The sequence below is a fragment of the Choristoneura fumiferana genome, chromosome 9 (genome assembly GCF_025370935.1).
Source record: "Choristoneura fumiferana chromosome 9, NRCan_CFum_1, whole genome shotgun sequence".
Taxonomy (NCBI): Eukaryota; Metazoa; Arthropoda; class Insecta; order Lepidoptera; family Tortricidae; genus Choristoneura; species Choristoneura fumiferana.
In genome coordinates this window covers 539,725-565,387 of record NC_133480.1, presented here as the reverse complement: position 1 = coordinate 565,387, position 25,663 = coordinate 539,725, and the positions used below count along the sequence as shown (strand labels likewise).

Genomic DNA, 25,663 nt, shown 5'->3' with positions numbered 1-25,663 from the left:
AACGTGGATGGAGTCGCGGGATGGGTTTATTATAAATAATAAAAGGTCAGACAAATACAAGTACCTGGGCGACTAAAAATCTTTAATAAGCGTTTACCCAGAGATAAGACCAAGCTAGAGATAATTATATATACAAGAATTGCTCGTTTATAGGTAGAGTCATTCACGATGACGCGTGCCGTGGTTCTTATTACAATGTCATTAATTATGTTTTTTTTTTGGAGCCTTTTTGTATTTTTTATTTCAACTACAAATTTGTTACTTTTACGGGTATCCCGTGAAACCACATCCATGTCTCAGTTTGTATTTTCGATATGTCATTAATGTCTAATTTTGACAAAATCACGCGTCTTCGTGGATGGCACTAGGTATGAAGGTATTAGATAGATACAAAGTACGGTCAGTCAAATAAGCTGGCCCGCATCACAGGTCCAAAGGTGCCCAATAGACTTGCCACGTTGCCGCGTTGACCCGCGATGGACAATCTCTGCACTAGAAATCACCCAGACAAATTCCAAATCTCATAGTTTAGCCTGTGCGTTGTCGTGAGTCAACCATACAGCAACGTTACTCTTCTAAAGATTCAGGATTTTATTTGTGAACCATGGAAACATGTTCATCGAAGTATCGTACACGGCTCCTCAACCATCGATCCTGTGACGAACAAGATGCTTTACTGCCTTGGAGAAAAATGGCGGGTCCTGTCCGTTATTTATGTTTTTATCGCCAATAAAACATTATATACCTCGTGGAACCGCACTAATGATAAAAAAGCAGCAAAGTGTGAGAGGGACTCACGCATAAAGGGTTCTGTACAAATTTCTAGGAATCTAATTATGCAACGAGTGTTACTCAGAGCCTGGCTCTTCAGCAAACTGTACGCAGAGTGGGATCATTTCTAACTATACTTAGTTACTGACAGACATAAGAATATATGAGACTTTAAGACATTTCCCATTCAAAATAGTGACCAGCTCAAAATTTCCCGACTCTTAAAGTTTAAGTTGGTTACTTAACAGAGCTCTAGACTACGACACTTTTTTTTTCTTTATTTCTAGAGATTTTTTTAAGGCAATCAGCTTATTTAACATTTTTATTTTCTCCGTGAAATGGTATCTTAAAAGTTTATAACATGATATAGGTACATTTTTGAAATAATGAAGTTATTTGAAAATAAACGCAATAACAACTTAAAATGCAAAAATATTTTTGGGGTCTCACGTTTTCAGTTACTTAACTTTGTATAAATATTTGAAAAACACCCAACGCTCATTTAATTTGCTACGCCTACTTTGTTTCAAATGTGAAGAATACTCTTTTTATTTACAGGGTTTCTCCCCCGATGTTCTCCAAACGCTCTCCGAGTCTTCGGGCGGCGGCGCGCGCGCACAGCTCCGTCTCGCTCTCTCCAAAATGTTAGAGCGAAAAGACTGCCAGCACGAATATGCAAATAACCGAGCAAGAGAGATGGTCGACGAACTGGCGAAGGACGAGTCCAAACTCTCTAGCGAGATCCGATATTTGCAACCTTTAGTGTACAATAGGATTTAGACGACTATGATAAAGCTTGTCATCTTCCAGATTTCGATATGTCATTCAATATCATAATTAAAACACTTTATACCTACAGTCACCATCAAATCTTTCAGAGCGGCCAAGGTGATCAAAAATATCGAAACGTGAACTCTAATCCTACTTAATATTATAAATGTGAAAGTTTGTGAGTGAGTGAGTATGTTTGTTACTTTTTCACGCTGAAATGGCTGGACGGATTATGAAATTTAGCAAAAAGTTAGTTTATAACCTGGATTAAAACATAGAATACTTTTTATCCCGATATTCCCACGGGATAGGGATAAAATCTTGAAATAACAACGCTGGGCTTAGAGTCATGAAATTTGGTATGGTAGATAGCTGGTCATCTGAAATAACACATAGGCTACTTTTTATCCCAATATTCCCACGGGATAGGGATACAATCTCGAAATAACTACCGCTGGGTTTAGAGTCATGAAATTTGGCATGGCTGTTATAATATAAGTCAATGAAAACCACGATGTAATTTTAGGGAATTCCCACGAGAATTTAATAAAATCCCGGAATTTCAATTAAACTGCTGTATCTAATGATTTACGCGAGCGAAGCCGCGGGTAAACGCTAGTATCTTAATAATAGAGTGCATGTACCTTGGCCGCTTCGTAATGTCTAATGGCGACACTGTACACAGTATTTGACAACTTCTGAATTTACTATGTATACTGTTCAATGATTAACACCTTGGGTTCAAATCTCATTTTTTCCTAAATAGCAGATTTGCGAGTTTAGCATGGTGACATGCACTCAATTTTAGTGAAGAAAAAAAAATTCGGCTGCAAATTGAACTAATTCGCTCTCTTCCTTTCTTCTTTCCTTCTCTTTTTTTGTCTCTTTCTTAAATGCTTTTCTCTACACACGCTACTTTCATGTGACGTTACACGCCTTATAACTCTGTTATGTGTAAAAGTAGTTTAAAAATTGATTTTCCGTTCGACAACACGCAATGCAAGCTTCGATTTATAAAATAAAAAAATAGGTTAGTCAAACACCGTATTTTCCATTTTCTTTTTTATATTTTTAATTTGTGAAATAGTAATGTCAAATCGTTGCATTAATAAATTTAATATTCTTTTATTGACACCGAATCACATATCAAAAATTGGATGATGACTAAATGCACGACATAGTGCATCTCTTTCGCTGACAACTATTTCCGAAAACACGCAAAGTCAAATAAAAAACGTATTATAACCGGAAAATCCTGAAAATGCCCGCTCGGTTTATTGAGATCGAAGAACCAAGTGTGCATAAGCTCATTAATTTATTGCGCAGCGTGTTGTGTTGATCTACTGTACGTATTCTTACGCTATGGTTCAGTGAAACACTGCGCTGTGATTGGTTATTAACTGAAGCGCGTCATTGGTCGATGCCTGATTCATTTAAATACATACAATGTATTGAGTACTTAGAGCTTAAAATTAGTGTGCCTTAACTTGTCGTGAAAAGCGTCGACATAAAAGATATTTTAATTGCATTTCAAATTATTTTTTATATGATACTTATCATGAGTTTAAAACTTATATTTTATTTCTTTCAATGTAAATGTTTATGTCGAGTAGATTGAAAATAATATCAGGGTATTATGCTACAAATTATAACAATGTTACAAACTTTAAATAGGGATATATATTTTTGTAATTTTAGGTACTGTTTTAATTATGACTATCGAGTTTTTATATTGAAGTAAAAAATACTATTTTCAATAAGATAGTTAGTTAAGCACTCGTTAGCTAATAACACTATTTTATAATAATGTATCAAAATAAAATATGTAAGTTGATAAATATTTTTTATTTATAAAAACTGAGTACCTATTGTGTTTCTATCTTCGGAAAGAAAAAGCCAAATGATAGTAGTACTTATATATGGTATTATATTGTAGTTTACTTATGCATTTTAAATTAGAAAATTGTGCAAAATATTGGCGTGTTTCTTTTGCACGGAAAAAAAAATTGAAAACTGAATAAATACCGAGCATACAAAATCCAGGCAAAAGCTACTTTTAAACATTAACGTAATGATGACTCCAAGTCATTTAATTAAGAAAATTACGCGTAAATTATTCTACGGTCGTTTTAATTTCAATGAAGATAGATTTAATTAGCAACGAGAATATTTAATTAACAAAGTTTCCGGGAATAAAATCAACGCTTAACCTGGACCAAATAAAAAGTAAAGTCAGAATTCTGTGAATGGACAAGTGGTAGGTACCTACAGTACTACTGCTTCGGCGTGCGCGTGCGCACGGAACAAAATAGTTGAGCGACACACACACGCACAAGATATTATTAACCCCCGTCACAAAAAGAGCGGTGTTATAAGTTTGTCCGCTATGTCTGCTTATCTGCGTGTCTGTGTGTCTGTCTGTCTGTCCGTGGCACCGTAGCTCATAAAGGGTGAACCGATTTTAATGCGTTTCTAGCGATGACTCTTAGACATGTTTTATCAAAATCGGTTTAGCCGTTTATTGAACTTTGAAGCGACAAAGGCGGGGGTTTTCCAACTTTTTTTTGGTAAGGTTATTTTACACGAGGTTAATTCATTGGTCGAACAATTCAGTCTTACTTCTTGTTTGGTCTGAACCAAAGAGAATATAACCACTACGTTTTGGTCTGAAGTAATAACAAAAGCACAAAATATATAATGATCAAGAAGATTTTTCTCTGCAAATTCATTTAAATAAATAGCGTCTCTTGTTGTGGCACAATAAAGTGCAATTCCGGTCGTACAGCGACAATCTGCTTTCAATGAGGTTTATCTAACTAACCTAATCTACCAACAAAAAGTTGATAAACCCCTGATTTTGTCATTTCAAAGTTCAATATCTCAAAAACGGCTAAATTGGTTTTGATGAAATATTCAATTCGGTCCACCCGTTTAAGAGGTACGGTGCCACAGACAGACACACAGACACACATAGCGGTCAAACTTATAATACCCCTCTTTTTGCGTCAGGGGTTAAAAATGGCTATTGGTTTGACCCATGACCTCTCAAGCAGAGGATCATGTTATTTATTTTTTTGATTTGTTATATTTGCTGCTTGTACTTTTTGACAGGTGTATTTACAACTGTCATCAGATTAACATAATATTCCTAAGGATTAAAAATAATCTATGCCTTATTTCGATTCAGTAAAATATTTTCGTAAAAGATTGCATAGTAAATAATTTTATTTCATATTTCTGTAGAAAATTGTACTTTTTTTTGGAAACCAGATCTAAATCAGCAGGAAGAAAAATTAAAGTTACTGTAGACTTAATTTACCCATATTTAATAGTATAGAAGAGAAAACAAAATGGAAACTGTATTTTCCTAATAAAGCCTTAACATTGGCTCATGTTAAATCCAATGGCACAATTACACTGTAACAAATAAATATTTAAAACATTTAACAATACACATTATGGACACTTATTCATATTATTTACTCTGAAAAGAATACTTTAGCGAAGTATAAACAACAAAATCAAAACAAGAAACTACAGAAAACCCTAAAACAAAAAGTAATGTAAGCAATGAAGTGAACAACATAACCACCAATTTGAATACAATAAAAAGCAAAAGTAAACATATGAGTATCACCATCTGTAATTGTTTCAAAATCATTTATTTTTAATTAAATGAACTTGAAAAAGACCACAATAATAATAAACCAAGTTGACTTATATGTATAATTAGACAAATATTCTCTGAATAAAGATAACTGTAAAAAAATGGCGAGAAGAGCCAATTCTGAAAAAATAAAATAAGGATAGACAAAGAGAGTGAGAGAGACAGTAATTGAAAGTCAACTCAGATTGCTATTCATAAAAGAAGCTTAAAGAAGCGTTTTAAAACCCTATTTAGATGTCAACAGTTCTGATGCAAGAGTGCTAGAGGTATCGAATAATGTAGAGTTGATAGGTACATCGATATAGATTAACACAACCCTATTTAACAGTATATCAATAATACTAAAATGACTCAAACAAGCAGTAGTAGAATACAAGAAAAACTGTCGCTTTCAATACTTTGTGCCTTAAAGTGATTGTCTTAGTATCTTTATAAGCATAAAACAACGTGAGTGCAAAATTTACATAAGATCTTAGAGAAAATATTGACTTAATTCGGACTAGAATTAACACTACTATATCCACCTAATTAGTGCTAGGCTTAAATAGTGCAAGAAAAGCACCAAAAGCTAACTGAATAAAACTACCAATCAATTCAAGAAAATAAACGAAACCACCTTCTCTGGGTGTGTTAATGGCATCGTCATCATCATCGTCGAATTCAAAAGGATCGTCAATTTCGTTCACCGTGTCATTATTAAATTCTATTTTTGATGAAGGTAAGTAGTTTGAGTAGAGGGTTAACTTCTCTGGTTTCTTATCATTTTTCTTTAAAGCTTCCACGGAGAGTTCTTCAATGTCTCTGTCTTCTATTCCGTTGGCTACAGGTTTCAGGTCTGGCCTGGTAACATCTTCAGGTTCATCGAAGGATTCGATTTTGTCCCATGGTTTCTTCGTACTCTTGGTAGCTGGTTCGGTTTTGTTTTTACCAAAGCCTAAGAACCTGTAAAGCAAAAAAATATCGCTTAAGTTCTAGTGAGATATATTAGATAAAATCACTTAATTAAAGAAAGAAAGAGAGGAAGATAAAGGTAAACTCTTTAACTTACTCGTACGTTTATAAGTCAAGAACGGTCTGACTAGTTCTGATTTTTTCGGAAGTTTTTTTTCATATGTGAGTGCGTTGACTACGGCAGAGCCCTCCACAATTGCCTCGCGGCGCGCCGCCCGCCGCGCTCCAAAGAAATCGAAACTAGTCGCACCATTCCTGACTTATCTTATAATCGTGACTTGAACCGTCTGATTTATTAACTTCACCTAGAAAGTTTTGTACTTGGTATTCAGAAATATCTTAGTAATAACGTGATAAATGCTAGAAATAATATTATGAAGACAAGAAATTTACTTGTGCGTTTTAGGCAAATTTTCTACTAGTACCTAAAGTTTTAACTTATGACCCCCCCTCCCCTTACATACGCCTATGGCATGAGCTCATTTTCAGTTTTTACCTGTAAATAGGAGACGTGATCCTCTCGGCGATGTTGTTCGCGATCTGATGGTACACGTCGCCGGCTTTACTGGGCCCACTGCTGGGCTGAGTCGTGTACACGCTGACCACCGACTCCTCGGAGTCGGGCAGAGTGCGGCTGCAGCACTGGGATGACAGCTGCAGCAGCTGGAAAAAGTATAAAAGATACTGTAGAGTACAATAGAATACAATGGAATGGAACGGAACGGAACGCAACGAAACGGAACGGAAAGGAATGGAATGGAATAGAATGAAATGGTATGGAATAGAATGGAATGAAATGGAGTGGAATGGAATAGAATAATTATAATAGAATAGGATACAATCGTCTATTAGATACAAATAAGAACATTACAATAATGATCAGCATTATCCCGTTACCAAACTAGGATGAGCCTGTATCTTGGCACTCACTGAGTCAGGTTACAAATCAGACAGATAAGTAGAATATCCTGTGTATAGTGGAGTTAAAACTATAGACACTCCAGCAACAACATTGTTTGGAATACTCTGCAAAGCTATTAATGTATATTGGACGGCAAAAACAAAGGACAATGGTGATGATGAGACAAAAGAACTGCTAAATATATCCAAATTACCACAGATGTCCCTACAATATGTGAAGAGTTCCCTCGATTTCCTTAAGATCCGATCATCAGATCTTAATTTGCTGCTTATGGGACCTTAATTGAAAGCATTCCTAGACGAACTAAAAAAAGAAAATACAACCGAACTGATAACCTCCTCCTGTTTTTTGAAGTCGGTTAAAAAGGGACATCAATCACACAGTCATAACGACGCAAAAATATTGGCATAATTATATTCACGCCATGTGACTTCGCATTGAAAAAATATTCCCTTAATCACGTACAAGGAAAAATATGTTCATCTCAAAAACCGCTGGCCTTACGTGACACCCAGCTATGGTAAACAAGGATGGGAAAAAACAGATAGCCAAAACACCGATTAAACCGATTATAATTTTTGACTTACAAACCCTGTCCCGTAAGTATTTTGGAAATTCCATCTTAGTGCACCTTTACGATCCTCAAGGGATTGTGTCTGTCAAATTTCGAGTCTCTTAAGTGGTTAGTAGGTACAGTTTTTTCTTAATATACCTCGTTGAGTTTCTTGCTGGATTCTTCTCAACAGAGGTTTTTCCGAACCAGTGGTACTTAGTTCTTTTTACATTCATATCATAAATGCTTATCATAGCCTAAATTAAATATTTTGACGATGACCATCTTTAGTGGTAGTTGCGTTATCTGTCAGTCATGGTGACGTTAGATACTTTAGGTTTAGGTTTGACATTTTCAACTTTATATTTAACTAGCTTTTACCCGCGGCTTCGCACGCGTAAACTACTCGGTCTGGTAGTTGCAATTGAAATTTTCGGAATATAATATTCCATTAATCCAGGTTATAAACTAACTTTTCGCCAAATTTCATCCAAATCTGTCCAGCCCTTTCAGCGTGAAGAAGTAACAAACGTACTTACTCACTCACTCACTCACTCACAAACTTTCACATTTATAACATTAGTAGGATAGTAGGATTTTACTTTTCACTTTAAATTACTACGGCTATTCCTTTTGTAGTAAAGATTTGTTTTGTATCAAAAAAAGAAGTAAATTGTATTTCAGATTAAGATCATCGTAAATTAATTTCTAATGTAAATTTATTCAAATTATAGACTGCGATTACCTTTTCATAAATAAATACACAAAAATAAAAAGATAAAACATTATAGTTTAAAACAACAAAAAATCTAATTAACCGAGAATCACATAAAACTGAATCTATCTATTTTGATCGATTTTCTGAAAAACATCGATTATTTAGATGCATCGTCACATTCCTACAAAATTGTCGTCTATTCCTGACTGAGGCCGTGTCCCCGACGTGACAACGTTGACGGCACCCTCGTCAGATGACCCCTCCCCCTCCAGGGGGTTTGATTCGGTAATGCTGGATAACGTGCTTAGGGCTTGCGGCTTTGTTATGACTGTACCTAGCATTATAATGTTATCTGACGTCGAGAGAATGCGTCACGCTTTATGCTATTTTAGGGCGCATTTTTTAATCGCTTTACAGGGTGGAAAAAAATGATGGGCCCTGGAGGGAAATTACTATAAATTATTTTGTCAGCTCTTTTTTCAAAAAGCAAGAAAATTACATTCGAAGATTTTTTTTTATATTAATTAAAATTCTCTTTCATGTTTTCTTCGTTGTTAGAACTGATGATAAAAATTAATGAAAGCTTTGTTAATTTTTTTTCATTTCTTAAAAAAAGTGTTTATTTTTTTGAATTTTTGGCTAGGTCGATTCCCGAGTGCGACAAGCGAATTAAAAAAAAAACTTAGCATGTAAATTTATTTATTTTTAAAAATAAAATGTTTCCTTCAAGTAAGATGAGATAAAGGATTTAAAGCAGTTTCCCTCCAGGGCCTGATGATTTTTCCAGGCCATTTGTAGGCTTAATCCGCAATTACCTACGTAGCTAATACCTACATAAAACTGACTAAACATGCGACAAAAAACTTATTAACTCCGGCGAAAATACTTAAACAGCCATTCTTGAAAAACATCCACGAATGAAAAAGTTCTTTTTTACAATGATGAGCTATTTCGGTTACATATTTGAAAATCGAAAATTAATTTTAATTAAATACCTACGGTTAAAATGTCAATGTTCAAAATATCGAAAATAAAAATATCGATTGTATCACAATATCGAAAGTTGTTATTCATATGTCATAAAGTTGATATACCTATGGTCAAAATGTCTAAGATTGAAATGTCGATTGAATAAAATATCGAATGAGTAAAAATGCCGATAAAATCTAAGTTGTAAATGTCTACATATTTGAATGTCGAATATGCTCCTTTTTCTTAATAGCATTTATTTTACATAATCTAGTCATTTTTAGCACTCGCCGGCCGCTGCCGCGGCAGGCTCGCTTCGCTCGCTCGGCTCATGTGCTGTTGTGGTCACAGTTCTAACCTTACCGAACCAAATATTTTTTGGTTATTCATGTTCAATAGATTAGGTTAGATTAGTATTGTGTCAAGGCGCGAAGCGCCTCAACTGAGGGGAATAGGAGCTCCGCTTCACGTGATAGTTCATACATAGGATATTTATTTCTTTCGATGTCACTTTTGTAGATAAATACATTTTCGATATATTTGACGTTGGTTATCTAACCATTCGACAATATAAACTTTTGTTATTTTAATTTTCGATATTTCGATACAGTTTTCTATATTTTGGACATCGACATTTTACTCGTAGGTATTTTAAATTTTGATATTCAAATATGTAACCGCTATTTCACTAGTAAATTTTATCTTAGGTTTAGCTATAACTTCTAGCATAGCTTCAGTAAAAGAACCTTATTTAACTTACCTACTTTTACTACACACTCCCATATCCCTCCGAACGTCGGTGAACAGAGTGCCAAAAAAAACTAGTTCTCAGTTACCTACAGATGAACGTTGAATTTCTCTAACACACATCCAAACAAAAACAATTTGGTTCTTACGACACTCAATAAATAATAAACATGAGTGGCGAGGTCTCGTATAAAGTATCAAGTATACGTGATCGGAGTAGTAAAGCGAGGCATTGGCGTCAAGGATCGCGACAGGAAAATGTAGGACCTTCTAGATTTAGGTTTAGGTGTGTTAGATATTGTTTGACAGCCTTCCTTTTCGGAAACTTTTCGGTAAATAATGTTAGGTTGGCAAATATTTTCGTATCCTACGATAAGAGCTGGCAATAATTACAAGAATGGTTATGCATCGACGTGAAGCATGGATTGCGAAATTCGTTCAACAACCTAGCAGTAACGAAAAGTATGAATTTATTCAATTAAATAATGTGTATTAGGGTAATAGGGTTTGTTAAAACAAAATTTATGTTCTTAATGAGACATTATAGATAGATTTTGTCCTTTAAATCCTTTTTCGTCACTAAATGAGTTTTAAGGGGCCATAAGCTACATTGTGCCTTCTATCGTCGAAAAATTCGAGGCCACATCTACCATTAGGACCAAATTGTAGTTGTTAAAATATTTGCGTTTCAACATTTTTTTAATTTTAGTATTTTTTCTTGTAATACTGAATGAAGTGGCAAATAAGAAAAATATTTTATTTTTTATTTTCTAAGATTTTTTAAATCATAAAGCGTAGGTACGTAGCCACAGTGATTATCTAAAATAAAACAAGTCCCATTTAAGGAAGCAAAGTGAAACTAAAAAAAAAACATACTTAAAATAAATATTTAACTTCTGAAACTCAAAATATTCTCTACGCTCTTAATATAAAAATAAAATTGCACATTATTATTTACTCAGTCTTCAGTACTCATTGGGATCTTTCCTTATTCTTTCTCATCGTCTGTATCACCCGCAGTAGCAACACCTCCTTTCTCATGAGGTAACGTTGTAAAAAGTCATGAAATCTTCAGGGTTTTTTTATTTTATTTTTTGATTGATACAAGATACTTGTCTTTATTCACTTTTATAGGGTCCGTGCTTACTCTTGCAATATTTGTAACTACACTCCTTGTCCCTCTATTCGACCTTTTATTATATAAGTCGTTATTGTTTTCTAGTCGTCGCGAAAATCGTAACTAAGTATATAATTGGTAATAGGGACCAAATATTGGACAGTGTAAGTTAAGAAAATAAAGATTAACTACATTTCTTTAAGACAACGTTTCATTATTTCTTAATGTGGTGAAAGTTTTTTTTGACATTCATAAGTGCTTGTTATAGCCTAAATTGAATAAAGATATTTTGACTTTGACTGAATATTTACAGACTGTTACCGACAACAATAGCGGGCTTGATGTTTAAGCAAACCAAGTTAATCGCAGCGCAGATTTTTGTCAGAGCTACAACACATAAATAGAAGACAAATTGATGAAGACTGAATTTTAAATAAAACTCAGATGCATTAAAAAGCAGTAGCCATCATTGTACAAATTAAACGAAAAAATAAAATGTTGGTGATATAATTTGGAAACTTTCCCGGAGTCACACCGAAGTTTTTGTCAACTTGAAAACCTTCAACTTCTCGCTACTAACCTATACCTACTGAATTATTTTTGCATAATGTCATCGTCGAAGAAAAAATTACGAATAATTTCTTCTCTCTGCATAACTATATCATCTAGAACTTCATCGGTTTCTTTTTGTTTTCTACAAGGATAAAATTTTCATTCTGACACGGAATTGAGCTAAACTCCAAAATTGTCTTTTAATCATTGCACATTCTACATTTTCGCCAGTTTTTTCTTCGGTGATGTCATCAGGCGAAAACAATTCAGCAGTAGCAGAAAGTTAAACTTTTTCAAGTTGACGAAAACTTCGGTGTTGCTCCTGGAAAGTTTTCAAAATTATATCACCAATTTTTTTTTTCGTTTTATTTAAAATTCGGTCTTCATCAATTTGTCTTCTATTTATGTGTTGTAGCTTTGAAAAAAATCTGCGATTAATTTGGTTTGTTTCAACATCAAACCCGCTGTTGTTGTCTGTGACGGTCTGTAAATAATAAGAAATACTGAAACGATGTCTTTAAAAAAATATGCTTAGGTAATCTTTATTTTCTTAACTTAGGTACACTGTCTAAAATATGGTCCCGATTGTTAAACAAATAATCTAGATCTTGTTCTTTTCAGGTTCTACTTGAGACTTCTCGTTTTATTTTTTCTGTAAATAGAAATTAAAAAGCACAGGCAAAACATTATTAATAATAAAACAGTCACAGAAACCATGCCGAATTTTATAAGAAACCATAAGAGAATAATATTCTAGCCTATTGGCCGACTGACAAGAAATTAGAAGGTAAATAGATATAATAATGCCAAAATATACAGCGAAAAAGGCCTCAAGTGCCATAAGAACCAAAAATCAGACATGTAAAATCACACCTTCCAAATAATTATTGTTATCAAAAAGCAATTATGTTCATTCTATGAAGCCGAAATGTTAGTAAACTGCCCAAATATATCTTTAAAAAGCGAATATTTGAGCAATAATTCAACAAAACATAATTCGTACATAGAAAAAGGACACTACCGCAATTGTGGCCACACATTTGCTATACAAATAAAATTGAGCTATTACGCGATAGAAGACCGCAGTAGCCGTTCGGGCTTTATTCTAGGTAATATTAACTACTTCATTAAATTGTGTGAATTTCTTCATTAAACTATGTAAATATATAAATAAGTAACCTAAAAAAAAATAATACAAAAGTAAACCTAAAATAAGTAATAAACAGAATCTGAATAATGAAAAAACTTTATAAATCAATTTCGCTAAATTTACTTGGTGTTTACTTCTTTTGTTCAGCGCCATCCTTTGTAACTATTTTCACTAGTGTAAGTCCTCGACGATTCGTTTTATGGTTTTCATTGTCAATTAACGAAAAAATAGATGATCTTACAAATGAAATAAGCATTACGAATGCACGCCACTCTTCCGGCGCTGTCCGCCGAGTACCGCAGAAACGGCGCTTGCGCCCCCTCGTCGCACCCGCGTGTCTCCTTTTTGCACGGCGAATAAGGACAGCAGCGTATTTCTGGCTTTACTCCGCGTTAGAAGTGAGACATACGTAATTGTGGCTTTTTAAAATTATTTTTTACTATTTAATAAAAAATATTAAATTATAATTTTAAGTTATAAACATGTATCTTGATGTGTAGAATTAATTTTACAATAAAAACTAAAAGCCCTTATGGTGATAGTGGCTCTTATCGTAGGATACGACGATATTTTTAAAACATTTTTGTAAGAAATTGTTCTGGCAATAATCTATGGTGGGGAAGAGATGGTTATGCATCGACGTGATTATGCATGGATTGCGAAATAACAATACACAATCAATCAATAATAACTGTTTGTTCACGAAAGGGGTTAGAACTACTACCGGACATTATTGCGAGACAGTGTACCTACATTTAATCTTTTAACCATTATGTTCATCTGTTTCACATAAATTTAGATGTTATTCTATCGATGGGAATGTACAGTCTATTGACACATCTATGACGCATCTATTGACAGAACTTATGGTAATTCGTTGTAACATCTTTTCATACACGTACGAAAATATCTTTACTTGGACGTGTAGCCCAGACGTTCCTTATCCCTGATGTCTGATGAATAACAATACTGAATGACGTTTCTAAATTTTGATGATGTGTAAAAATCGCCTTCTAGAATTAAGTCTATTCACAACCGCTAATAAAACACTTAGCATAATGTATCATCATCATGATCATCAGCCCGAAGACGTCCACTGCTGGACAAAGGCCTCTCCCTTAGAACGCCACAATAAACGACAACTCGCCACTTGCATCCACCGGTTTCCCGCTACTCCCACGATGTCGTCAGTCCACCTGGTGGGAGGCCAGCCAACGCTTCGCCTTCCGGTTCGTGGTCGCCACTCGAGGAATTTTCTCCCCCAACTCAGCATAATGTATAATGCAAACATATCCGTTGATTATGCTCCAAATAAGTGACAGGACCAGTTCATGTGATAGCGGTCAGCGACACAAACACACTGTTATCCGTGATCTTGGAAACTTGTTTTTTGGATACAGTTAGTTAATTATAAAAATTATATCCCGGTGAAGTTCACACTCGTCAATTTAAATCGTGTCGTATTACTGCCACAGTTCTCACGTCATCATACTTAATAAATAGTTAATTATCGATTCTGAGTGTTGTAAACACAATGACTGATTGACTGAGAGTGACGGAAAATTTTATTTATATGTTTCCCTAACTCAAGATGCGCCTTGGCATCAAATCATATCGGGGGCCAAGATACACTTCGAGTCGCTTTAGTACCTCAAGATGAAAAAAAAAACGCTTACAGGATCACTTTTTTGTCTATCTATCTAAGACCCTTTTTTCAACAATTTATTGAATCAGGCGTTACTTTGCGGAGGTCCATATCAATGAACTAAAACAATTATATTTTGCATAAACTTAGCTATCAGGTCGCGGTTGAGCAAAGAAATTCTTTTAGTTCACCCTTTTTTCAGATAAATCAAAATCTCCATTAGTTAAACGCAGTGGTTAAACGTTACCATCCCCCGATTATTAGCAAAAGAAATAGGGATTTAGGAATTTTGATCACCCTAGATTTGGCATCGGTATGGTCTTTGGTTTAAAAAAAAAAAATCTGAGCATCATCTCTTTCATTAATAACTGTCGAAAAGTGACACCGTGAAAACGTAGATTTTTCTATCTCGGCATGTCTTTGATCCTTGCTGCCTTAAGCAAGGTTTAGACGAAGCCAGTAACAACGGCGCCAGTTCCCATAGTTCCCATACAAGCCAGCGCTGGCCTGGCCCGTGTTGTTTAGATGAAGCCAACTGGATTCGTTTCATTCCTGGATTATGGCTTGTGGGTCACTTGGCTTGAAAAATAGGCCGGCGCTCTATTCCCGCCAGTGCTGGCAGCCAGCGCTGACTTGACTTGAAAACTGTTTATACAAGGCCATAACAAGCCAGCACTGTTTCGTCTAAACCTAGCCTAACTAAAGAACATTGATATCTAATAGACTGCATGTTTCTTACATCAAAAAGGCGCACAAAATATGTTCACAGCGCGGATTTGTGAACCTTTTACTATAGTTTGTTGACGTCCGTGACAGGGGTTGTGTCAAAGTAATATTTTAGTTTTGCTCCAAACAGCCAGTCTAGTGCCGTAAGGTAGTTATAGATGTTAATGAAATGGAATCTCCCATCCATTGTCTTTGTGACGTATATCATCAAATCGATATCAAATAAGTCACAATGAAGCATTAGGTACATTATATCTGTCACTAAGCTACCAGAAACAATAGATGTGATCCGGCGCTTAAACAAAGGTGAATAATTTAGAGTTCTAGATACACATTTTAAATATTATGACACACGCAATGCATTAGAGTTGTGCAATTTATTTTCATTTTTAAAACGGTAACATGGGCTGTCACTGACATAGCTGGAAAAATATGCAAATTTAAGTGGCAATGGGCAGGCCACATTGCTCGAAGAACAGATAACCGTTGGGGGAGAAAAGTCCTCGAGTGGCGACCACGAACCGGAAGACGAAGCGTTGGCAGGCCTCCCACCAGGTGGACTGACGACATCGTGAGAGTAGCGGGAAACCGGTGGATGCAAGTGGCGAGATGTCGTTCATTGTGGCGTTCTAAGGGGAAGGCCTTTGTCCAGCAGTGGACGTCTTCGGGCTGATGATGATGATGATGATGAATATGGGCTGTTACGGGGCAGCCGGTGGATGCAAGTGGAGAGTTGTTGTTTATTGTGGCATTCTAAGGGCCTTTGTTCAGTAGTGTACGTCTTCCGGCTGATGATGATGATGAAGATAGGCTAAAATTCTCTCTGAAGACTTCAATTTAATTAAAAATCAGTAATTTATTCAACTAATTTATTGAATCAGGCGTTACTTTGCGGAGGTCCATATCAATGAACTAAAAGAAATCCTTTGCTCACACGCGACCTTCACCCGACATCAGTCAGGCGGGTTTGACTTATGGCCTTTTAAGAATATCGTTGGTTGCACCAGGGAATTATTCAAATTTAAGTTTGAAGTTTACCAGGAGCTTTACGGTGACGGAAAACATTGCAGGGAAACCAATCCCTGGGGAATAGTCTGCTGAACAATTCAATGGTGTGTCTTAGTGGGTTCCCAGTTCCCAATCTGCACTGGGTCTGCATGGGAAGCGCAAGTTTTTTTGAAGTGTATATTGTACGCGCAATAAGATTAATAATTTCGGTAGCTCAGTCATCAACGTAGTGGTTCAGCGATACAATGTTGGCCTTGTATACTGGAAGTCTGGAGTTCAAATATAGGTTGGACACGGCTTAGCATTTTATTTATATATTTATTTCGCTTACGATAAGAATCTCTTCCTAAAAAAACACGATGTCGCAGAGGATCGTGGGTTCAAACCCCGGCTCGCACCTTTGAGTTTTTCGAAATGCATGTGCGGAATTACATTTGAAATTTACCACGAGCTTTACGGTGAAGGAAAACATCGTGAGGAAACAATTCAATGGGCCCGCTTGGGAACTACTGCCCAAGCCCTCTCATTCTGAGGGGGGCTGTGCCCTGCAGTGGGACGTATATAGGCTGGGATGATGATGATGATGATGAAAAAAAACTCCTCGCCCAGGTAGGTATAGTTATCTATTACACGTTTTATCTTAGGTAATTGCATGGTTTTCTCCTTAGATAGCGAAGAATAAAATCGCAGACAAAATCGCGAGCGACAGCTAGTATTAAATATACTTAAGAGATAGTAATGACCCGAATAGCCAATGATCGCGTCATTTTTTAGCCAATGACCGTCGTGGGGTCAAACATGGATGGTCATGACCACAGATATAGATTACACTAGATTACGCAAATGCATCTACTTCGCGTGTCTGAACTCCGACCAAACGTCGGGGTTGGCCCCATACAAAGACTGACCGCTAACTGACTAATCATGACTAGTGACTGACTCGAGCCCCACGGCGCGGGCGGGCGGCTCATTTGAATCGATTTTGCGCGGACATCGGGGAATTCACATCGCTAATTCGCTCTTGAGACGTCACAACATCATCATCATCATCATCCCAGCCTATATACGTCCCACTGCTGGGCACAGGCCTCCTCTCAGAACAAGAGGGCTTGGGCCATAGTTCCCACGCGGGCCCAGTGCGAATTGGGAACTTCGCACGCACCATTGAATCGCTTCGCAGGTTTGTGCAGGTTTCCTCACGATGTTTTCCTTCACCGCAAAGCTCGTGGTAAATTTCAAATGTAATTCCGCACATGAATTTCGAAAAACTCAGAGGCGCGAGCCGGGGTTCGAACCCACGACCCTCTGCTTGAGAGGCGATAGGTCAAACCACTAGGCCACCACAGTAGATATAAACCCAGACAGACGTCACAGTAGATATAAAAAAGTGACACGGTTGGTTTTCATACAGATTGAGGTGTTTGCGTTATCTAGTGTAATCTATATCTGTGGTCATGACTAATGACCGTTGTTCTGCGACGGTTTGACAACTTTAAGTTATTTCCTTAATCTTCATTCCTTTACTAGCTGTTGCCCGTGACTCCGTCCGCGTAGAATTCATTTATCACTAGCCTATTAACTGCAATTTTGCAGGATAAAAACTATCCTACTCGTATGTCCTTTCCCGGGACTCGAACTAACTATAACTATATACCGAATTTCATCTAAATCGGTTCGGTGGTTTAGACGTAAAGAAGTAACAAACAAACAGACAGACTTACAATACAAACTTATATACGCATTTATAATATTAGTGGGATTAATTTTGGGCCTCTTTTTCTAGGAATAATTAATTACTTTGCTCAAGCGCGACCTTACGATAGCTGTACTTCGTTTTTTTAGCATTAGAAAGAATGTAAGCGATCTTGGCGTGTCTCTATTGAAAAACACTTTTAAAAAATAAGTCACAGCAAATAGTAGCAATTAGGAAGGACATGTGATCATTGAAGGATCATTTACATGATTTTGGTATCTTAAGTAATCCATCCATCCCAGCCTATATACGTCCCACTGCTGGGCAGAGGCCTCCTCTCAGAACTCTTGGGCTTGGGCCATAGTTCCCACGCGGGCCCAGTGCGGATTGGGAACTTCACACGCACCATTGAATTGCTTCGCAGGTTTGTGCAGGTTTCCTCACGATGTTTTCCTTCACCGCAAAGCTCGTGGTAAATTTCAAATGTAACTCCGCACATGAATATCGAAAAACTCAGAGGTGCGAGCCGGGGTTTGAACCCACGACCCTCTGCTTGAGAGGCGATAGGTCAAACCACTAGGCCACCACGGCTTAATACTTAAGTAATAGTTACTGATTTTTTTTAAATGTTTTCCAATAAAAACACTCGGTAAGATTGTTTACCCTTTTTCTAATGCTAAAAACAACGAAGTATACGTCTATGGAAAAAATCTGTCTTTATGCAGTTCCTCCGCCTCCACGCTGTAAGAATACACATACATCACACAAACCCAAATACCACAACCACCACTTAACGACGCGTTTCGATCACAAACAGAGTTCGTCATCAGAGCAACACAACCGAACAGTACTACCAAATGTTATACTGTATATGCTACTGTCTCAGAATGTAGCTCTCACGCAGGCCGTGCTGATTTGGAACCAAAGAATTGCTTTGTACGTTGTACCTATACGGGTTTACCCGTGATGTTTATTCTTTACCGAAAAACTCATGAAAAAAAATTAAAATGTAATTTCAAACTTTAATTTCCATATAAAAAGAAAAATGTAATGACTTTGGATGTGAAATAATTTTCTTCTGACACTTTATTAGTTTTAAATTTATTCATATGAAAACAATTCAGGAGTTATTTTATTATTTTGTTATATTGTATCTTAAGTATTGTAATTTATTAGTTTTTTAATTTAATTTTACAGTATTAACGACGACATTACGTGATATTACGACGATATTATTACGATAATTGTGGGATTTAAATAATTTAAGCATTCTACACTTCCACTGAACGTAGATATAGTTTAGATATGTAGTGTTTAGTATTGTAACTAAGGGACCCCATACATCCCTGTATTTTTATTATTATTATTATTTGTATTTTTTTTTCTTTAATTGTATAATATAGCTTTTAAATATTTTATTTGTAATTATATTATTATGAAAAAATGACTTTGTGCCAAGTTTCTTGCGGCGCATTCTTCTTGGCAATGATGGTCTTTCCGAAAGCGCTGGTAGTTTAAAAATTGACGTGTAAAAGTGCCCATTGCGGCCTATTTATTTTCGGGATGCGCTAAAACTTTTAAACTACGACTTAGGGTAATAAATATTAAATAGTTATAAAAAAAATATTTGTCATTATTTCTAATAGCGTAGCCATCAAAATGTCAAATAACCAGCCAAGTAAAAAAAAAACTATTAATTAAAAAAAACATACCAAAACGCAAGCAAAACCCCACTTCATGTTCCGAACAGCCGCCGCAGCGTGAGTCTCTTTCTGCGCAAGAGTCGCCGGAGTTGCCAGAGCCGGTACAAGCGGCCTGCGCGGACGCACATCGATCACTGGGGCGCCATGGTGCGCGGTGGCTATGGTGCCCGAGACCATGGGGCGGTGTGCATGGGTTTGGAAATTTGGGGAAAAATGTCTATAGCCTATTTCTTCCGTTACCAGTGTGGTATCGGATTAGAATATTACTCACACCTCTCCATTTCTTCCGTGGATGTCGTAAGAGGCGACAAAGGATATATGTTAAGGTATACCGTAGGCGATAGGCTAGCAACCTGTCCCTATTGTACCGTTTTTGTCAAACTTAAAACCTAAAATTGCTAAAAGTGGCTCCGAAGCTCTGCCTACCCCATTTGGGAAAACAGGCGTGATGTTTGTGTGTGTGTGTGTGTGTGTAAAGCCTATTGCTTGCTTTGGTAAATCTCCATATACCTGTGTTTTCATACTCCATATACAGTGTGTTGGTATTCAATGAAGTTATAATATTGTATTGTATTGTAAAGCTAAGTAATTTTAAAGTTAGGTAAGTACATCAAAAGAAATAGGAGGACAATTATTTATTTTTAATTATTAACATCATTCTAGTACTATTTTTTTGTACGTTGTATATTATATTTAAAACTATGCAAATAGTAGATTGTACAACAAGAGCATAAAACGAGCCATTTTACGCGAGACCTTCATATAGCCACCCGAGCCCGTGCACTAGAGCATAAAAAATCATTTTATGTCGCCTAGATCCAGCATAAATACGAAATTTATGAGCATGAGAAGTGAACATTTAATTTTTGCTTGTCATCCTAGGATGAAGAGTCATCATCATCATCACAGCCTATATACGTCCCACTGCAGTGCATAGCCCTCCTATCAGAATGAGAGAGCTTGGGCCGTAGTTCCCACGCGGGCCCAGTGCGGATTGGGAAATCACACACCCACGATGTTTTCCTTCACCGTAAAGCTCGTGGTAAATTTCAAATGTAATTTCGCACATGAATTTCGAAAAACTCAGAGGTGCGAGCCGGGGTTTGAATCCACGGTCCTTAGTTCCTTGGTTAATACCCTCATAACTACTAACGTATGGTTACCCTAGTACTTGTCCTCAACGCGTGCGCATCGCTGCGTGAGCGGCGTGGCCAATCAGCGGCCGTGGACACAACAACAGTGGTGTCGTACAAACCCTACGGAGTGCAAAATTCGAACTTCGTATCTTATAAAGACCCGCCCGAGACCTTCCTACACTTACACGTATAATGATAGTGGTCAATTACATTGCGCGCCCTGTAATAGGACCTTTAAGACTAAGTTTGGCTTTGCCAGCCATATTCGGGCACATAATAAACAAGTCTAATGGTTCGCCTTTATCGGACACGACATGGAGGGTATCATCATATCATATTTAATACGAGACAGAGTGACGGTACGATAATGAACTTCGATTTTTGAATTTCGTAGTAGCCCCCCTGGGTCGGAAAACAACAGACAAATTGGGACAGGAAAACATGAAAGGGCATGTGTATGTGTGACAGAGTGAGCGGACGTATATGCATTTAGTGAAATACTGGAACTTCAACCAAGAGCTTCAAGCAGAGCCACCGGACAAAACTAGTCAGGACACGGGACAAAAGTAGCAATATGTATGGATATTTGTCATGTGTACGTTGTTATGCAGATAGTTTGAGACCTTAAAAAGGACATAGGATAAGTAGTTTTCATCCCAGAAATTACCCCATTGGATCACGATTTTAATTTAAAACTATAACGGTTAAGTTTTCTTGACAATTATTAGTAGTTTAAGAGGAAATAGTAGACTATGGTATAAAATTTACCTAAACTTGGAATATTCCGTACAAAATACGAAATCCGTAGAAAAATATTACTTAATTTTTTTGCGGGCTTGTCCGATATGCTCTTGGCTGTTTTTTTTATGTTTGTTACCTCAGAACTCCAATCATTTACTAGTATGAACCGATTTGAAAAAAAAAATTAGTTCGTTTAAAAATGCCTTCAATTAGGTCGCATAAACACCAAACTAGGATCTGATAGTTGGAGCCTAAGGAATTCGAGGGAATTCTACAAATATTGTTGGGACACGATACACCTATGGTAATTTGGATATAAGTATCTAGTACTCGTGCATTTGCTCTTGAAAATCATCATTTGGTGAAGTGGAACTGATGATGAAGACCACATTTGACCAACAGAGCTACTGCCCAATAACAAGTACATCACGGGTTGAATTTCAATTATTTTAACACAGTTGCTAAGCAATTTATGCTCATCGTGATACATATGTGTGCAATTTAAGGTCCGCCCGGATTGCTACCACCATCTTGCCCGCTAATCCTGCCGTGAAGCAGCAGTGCTTGCACTGTTGTGTTTCGGCGTAGAGAGTAAGACAGCCGGTGAAATTACTGGCTCGTGAGGTATTCCATCTTAGGCCTCTAGGTTGGCAACGCATCTGCAATACCCCTGGTGTAGCAGATGTTTATGGGCGGTGGTGATCTCTTACCATCAGGAGACCCACTTGCTCGTTTGCCATCCAGTCGAATAAAAAAAAATGGTAAAAATGAAACGGGTGGTGAAGCACAAGGACTACTCAATAATGAACGCCTCTGCATCGGAAAAAGCAATCTTTCGTAAAAGGTAAAGAGCAGTTGACATTAAACTATTGTATCTTAGATAACATACACTAAAAAGCGTGAATAAAATATAGCAAAATTGAACCGACTACAAAAAACCATGAAATTAAATTTCTACCAGTCTGAAGAGTAGGAGTGATTGAAGCCCAATAGACTAAGTACTAGGTAGACGACTAAGTATATCAACTCCTGCTGGCTCGTGCTGAGGCACCGACTTCAGACTGGTAGAAAATTATTTTCATGGTTTTTGTAGTCGGTCAATTTTTGCAAAAAAATCCAGCTTAGGTACTAGAACTAATAGTGTCTAAGCTACGCTGCGGACTGACGAACAGACAGACATGGCGAAACTATAAGGGTTCCGTTTTTGCCGTTTTGGCTACGGAACCTCTATGATTCTCAAAAAATAAATATGTGTGTTTCTAACTCTCTTGTTTAGCCATGCGTTGTCTGTCTGTCTGTCAGTGAGTCTATCCAATCAATCAATTAGTAACGTTGCTTCTATACTTATCATTGGATCATCATTTCGGACTATAGACGTCCAACTGCTGGAGCTTTCTATCAGAATGAAAGGTTTGGGTTGCAGTTCCCACGCGGACCCAGTGCACATTGAGAGCTTCACAAACACTGTTGTATTTCTTGACAAGTGTGTGTAAAACGCATGGTGAATTTCCTCGAACCTACGTCCCTCTGCTTGAGAGACCATAGATCAAACCACTAGGTTACAACGACTTTTTCTTATAAATACGACCATTAGCTAAATAAGAGTGGTTTGGTTTGGTTGGTGGAGTGGTAATTTTTTTTGATAGGAACTTGTTTAAAAATTGATAGACCACTTATTTGGCTGATGGTACCTATCGCTCTTTTCATTATACATATTTTTAATTAATCGTACAACTAAAGCATATGGTACCGTACTTGTGCACGCCACTTACCAAATACTAAACCGCAATACCAAACTTATTGATATGCTAGAATGTTTATGTTTTTAAACACAAAAAGCGTCTCCTGAACAGTAAGTGTTTTGCAATATATACAAATGTTCTTAGGGTACAAGACGATGAGTATAGTATAAAATAAATTAAAAAGATATCATTTATAACTCACAGTTTCCAATTTTATTCCTCGAATATCAATTTGCACACTAAACTGTTACTATAAGGCGTAATTAGCGTGAATACAACATAATTTATGAGGCACTAATAATTATACCTAGGCTATCTATCAAGGAGCAACAAGTGCGACACTAGCGCCACTTGCAAGCAATCAAAGAAACACCAAACTATTTTGCAATACTAGTCACAGTACTGCCACATTAGTTCTGCTACTTGCCGCTAGATGGCGCTACGTTAAGCAAAGTTGGATATTTTTTACTGATGAAATTCCCTTGCATAATTCACGATTTTATGTTAATAAATGTTAACATTTAACTCCTTTGTTGGTTTTCTCATTTCTTTTACTCAATGCAACATTATAGGTAAGTACCTATAAAGGTTGTTAGTAGGAAAACATTAGAATACCTAATTGAGTGACAGGTACATTTTTTTATAATTGGTATAATTGGCTACCCTTTGTAAACTTAGTTTCATTGCCACTTTATAACTAAAGTAAAAATAATGTAGTACTTACATACAAAAAAAAATGTCGTATCCTATAGGGACAACACTGGTTAGAAAGTGTTGCCATGGCAACGATGTGTTTACATTTTTTAGTGACAACAGCCGGTGTCAGTTTTTATTTTACGAAAAATGTCCTCAAAAACCGAAGTTACTATGAAATGTTCATGCGACAAACTCAAAAGCCCTCCAGCACCTGCGACGAACAAAAAAGTGAAAATAAAACTACCTAAGAAAGTTGTGATATCGAAGAAATGGCATCGAACCTGTTCACATGAAGTCAAAAGCCATTCTGCTGGTGTAATCGATGAAGCCACTGAAGGAACTGGCAAACCTAAGAAGGTAACAAAATCTGAATCAACTGTTCACAGAAATACTAAGAACATAGATTATTGCAAGAAGTGCGGGGACACTGATGATGACATTATTACCGCCGTGTCTGAATATACAGGCAAATCTGATTTTACGAGAACAAATAATGAAACTGCTAAAAATACCGAAGAAAGATCCAAAAGAACAAATACAACTGAAAATCAGAAACACACAATACAAGAATACTACAAAAATGAAAACTTTGAAGGTTACATCAAAATAACTGGCTCGAAAAATACAAAAAAAATCATCGCAAACGATCCAGAAGGTAACTGTGACAAAGAAGAAAAAGAGATAATACAAGAATATTACAAAAACGAAAGATTTCAAGACCTGTATGATTCTATGCACGAAATGGACAATGGCTTAAGAAATCTAGGTACTCTAGATACTATAGCAGAAGTTAATGAGAAACAGACTCTATCCAACAAATCTTCCGAGTCGATTTACATAGTAGAATCATCAGATGAAGAAACCAATGTAAAGGAACTTAAAAATTTCAGAGATAGGAATTATTTTGAATGCCATTCAGGAAAAACTAGAGTCAAGAGCAAAGGTAGCGTCACATCTCTTAAAGAACACAAATGTAGTTATAGATTCTATCTTAATGACAGATTATTTCCAATAGCAGTAAATGGCAATCACAATGACTGTATCAGGTGTGTTGACTGTCATTTGCCATTAGAAATGTCAAGTAAAGACACCAAAGTCAATGGGACTATACAAGCTAAAGTCAAATTGGGTGATGAGACGAAAGATACGGTGTTGCTGTTGCCAGTGAAGGAGCCTCTGATTGTTCAACAAAGAAGGAAAGAGAAGAAAGATAATGAAGTAGTTTACTTCGGTTTGATAAAGCTGGATCAAAATGGGAATTCTATATTCAAACGTTCACTACCAAGTGATTCTTTAGCACTGAAATATCAAAAAGGGTACAGAGAGTTTAATTGTGATGAAAATTACCGCTATAAAAAACTTGAGGAGGCAGACATCATTGTTATTTAATTGGCTGTAGTTAGAATGTGCTTATATTTTTTTATAATTATGTAGATGAAAAATAATTGTATTATTTTTGTTATCGATTAAAGTTATCGCTTGATCTGTGACGTTTACTACTCGTTTTTAGGGTTCTGTACCACAGAAAGAAAGAAGAACCCTCATAGGATCACTTTTTTGTCCGTCTGTTATTCTTTTTTTCGAAGGAATGGGATATTTTCACTAAATTCTAATGGGAATTCCGAAAAATCACGTCGTGGATTTTATCAACGTTGTACCAACCAACACCACCACCAGCCAACCCA

The 25,663-nt window shown here is 36.5% G+C and overlaps 3 protein-coding genes across 4 annotated transcripts in view; 2 read left to right on the top strand and 1 right to left on the bottom strand.

Annotated features, from left to right (window-relative positions):
- The window catches only part of ImpE3 (Ecdysone-inducible gene E3), a 31,205-nt gene extending 29,576 nt beyond the window's left edge, over positions 1–1,629 (top strand). For both annotated transcript variants that reach the window (XM_074091766.1, XM_074091765.1), the window contains exon 5: positions 1,330–1,629. In XM_074091766.1, the coding sequence (XP_073947867.1) occupies positions 1,330–1,551 (222 nt within the window). In that variant the 3' untranslated portion in view covers positions 1,552–1,629. The remainder of the gene's footprint in view (positions 1–1,329) is intronic.
- A 2,623-nt stretch (positions 1,630–4,252) lies between these two features.
- Positions 4,253–19,798, bottom strand: LOC141430895 (uncharacterized). The gene is made up of 3 exons (XM_074091759.1): positions 19,673–19,798; positions 6,657–6,823; positions 4,253–6,151 (listed from the first exon to the last, which is right to left on the bottom strand). The coding sequence occupies exons 1-3, from the start codon at positions 19,697–19,699 to the stop codon at positions 5,734–5,736; spliced, it is 612 nt and encodes a 203-aa protein (XP_073947860.1). The 5' UTR covers positions 19,700–19,798; the 3' UTR covers positions 4,253–5,733.
- A 4,289-nt stretch (positions 19,799–24,087) lies between these two features.
- Positions 24,088–25,461, top strand: LOC141430755 (uncharacterized). Its single transcript, XM_074091616.1, has one exon. It carries the CDS (start codon positions 24,126–24,128, stop codon positions 25,365–25,367), a length of 1,242 nt encoding a protein of 413 aa, XP_073947717.1. The 5' UTR covers positions 24,088–24,125; the 3' UTR covers positions 25,368–25,461.
- The last annotated feature ends 202 nt before the right edge of the window (positions 25,462–25,663 follow it).

Bases quoted from the DNA above. Each gene is read 5' to 3' on its own strand.
- LOC141430895 (XM_074091759.1), bottom strand. From the start codon at position 19,699: ATGAAGTGGGGTTTTGCTTGCGTTTTG. The intron at 6,824-19,672 runs GTATGTTTTTTT...TACTTTTTCCAG, and splicing joins GGGGTTTTGCTTGCGTTTTG to CTGCTGCAGCTGTCATCCCA. The intron at 6,152-6,656 runs GTAAAAACTGAA...TTTGCTTTACAG, and splicing joins ATCACGTCTCCTATTTACAG to GTTCTTAGGCTTTGGTAAAA.
- LOC141430755 (XM_074091616.1), top strand. From the start codon at position 24,126: ATGTCCTCAAAAACCGAAGTTACTATGAAATGTTCATGCGACAAACTC.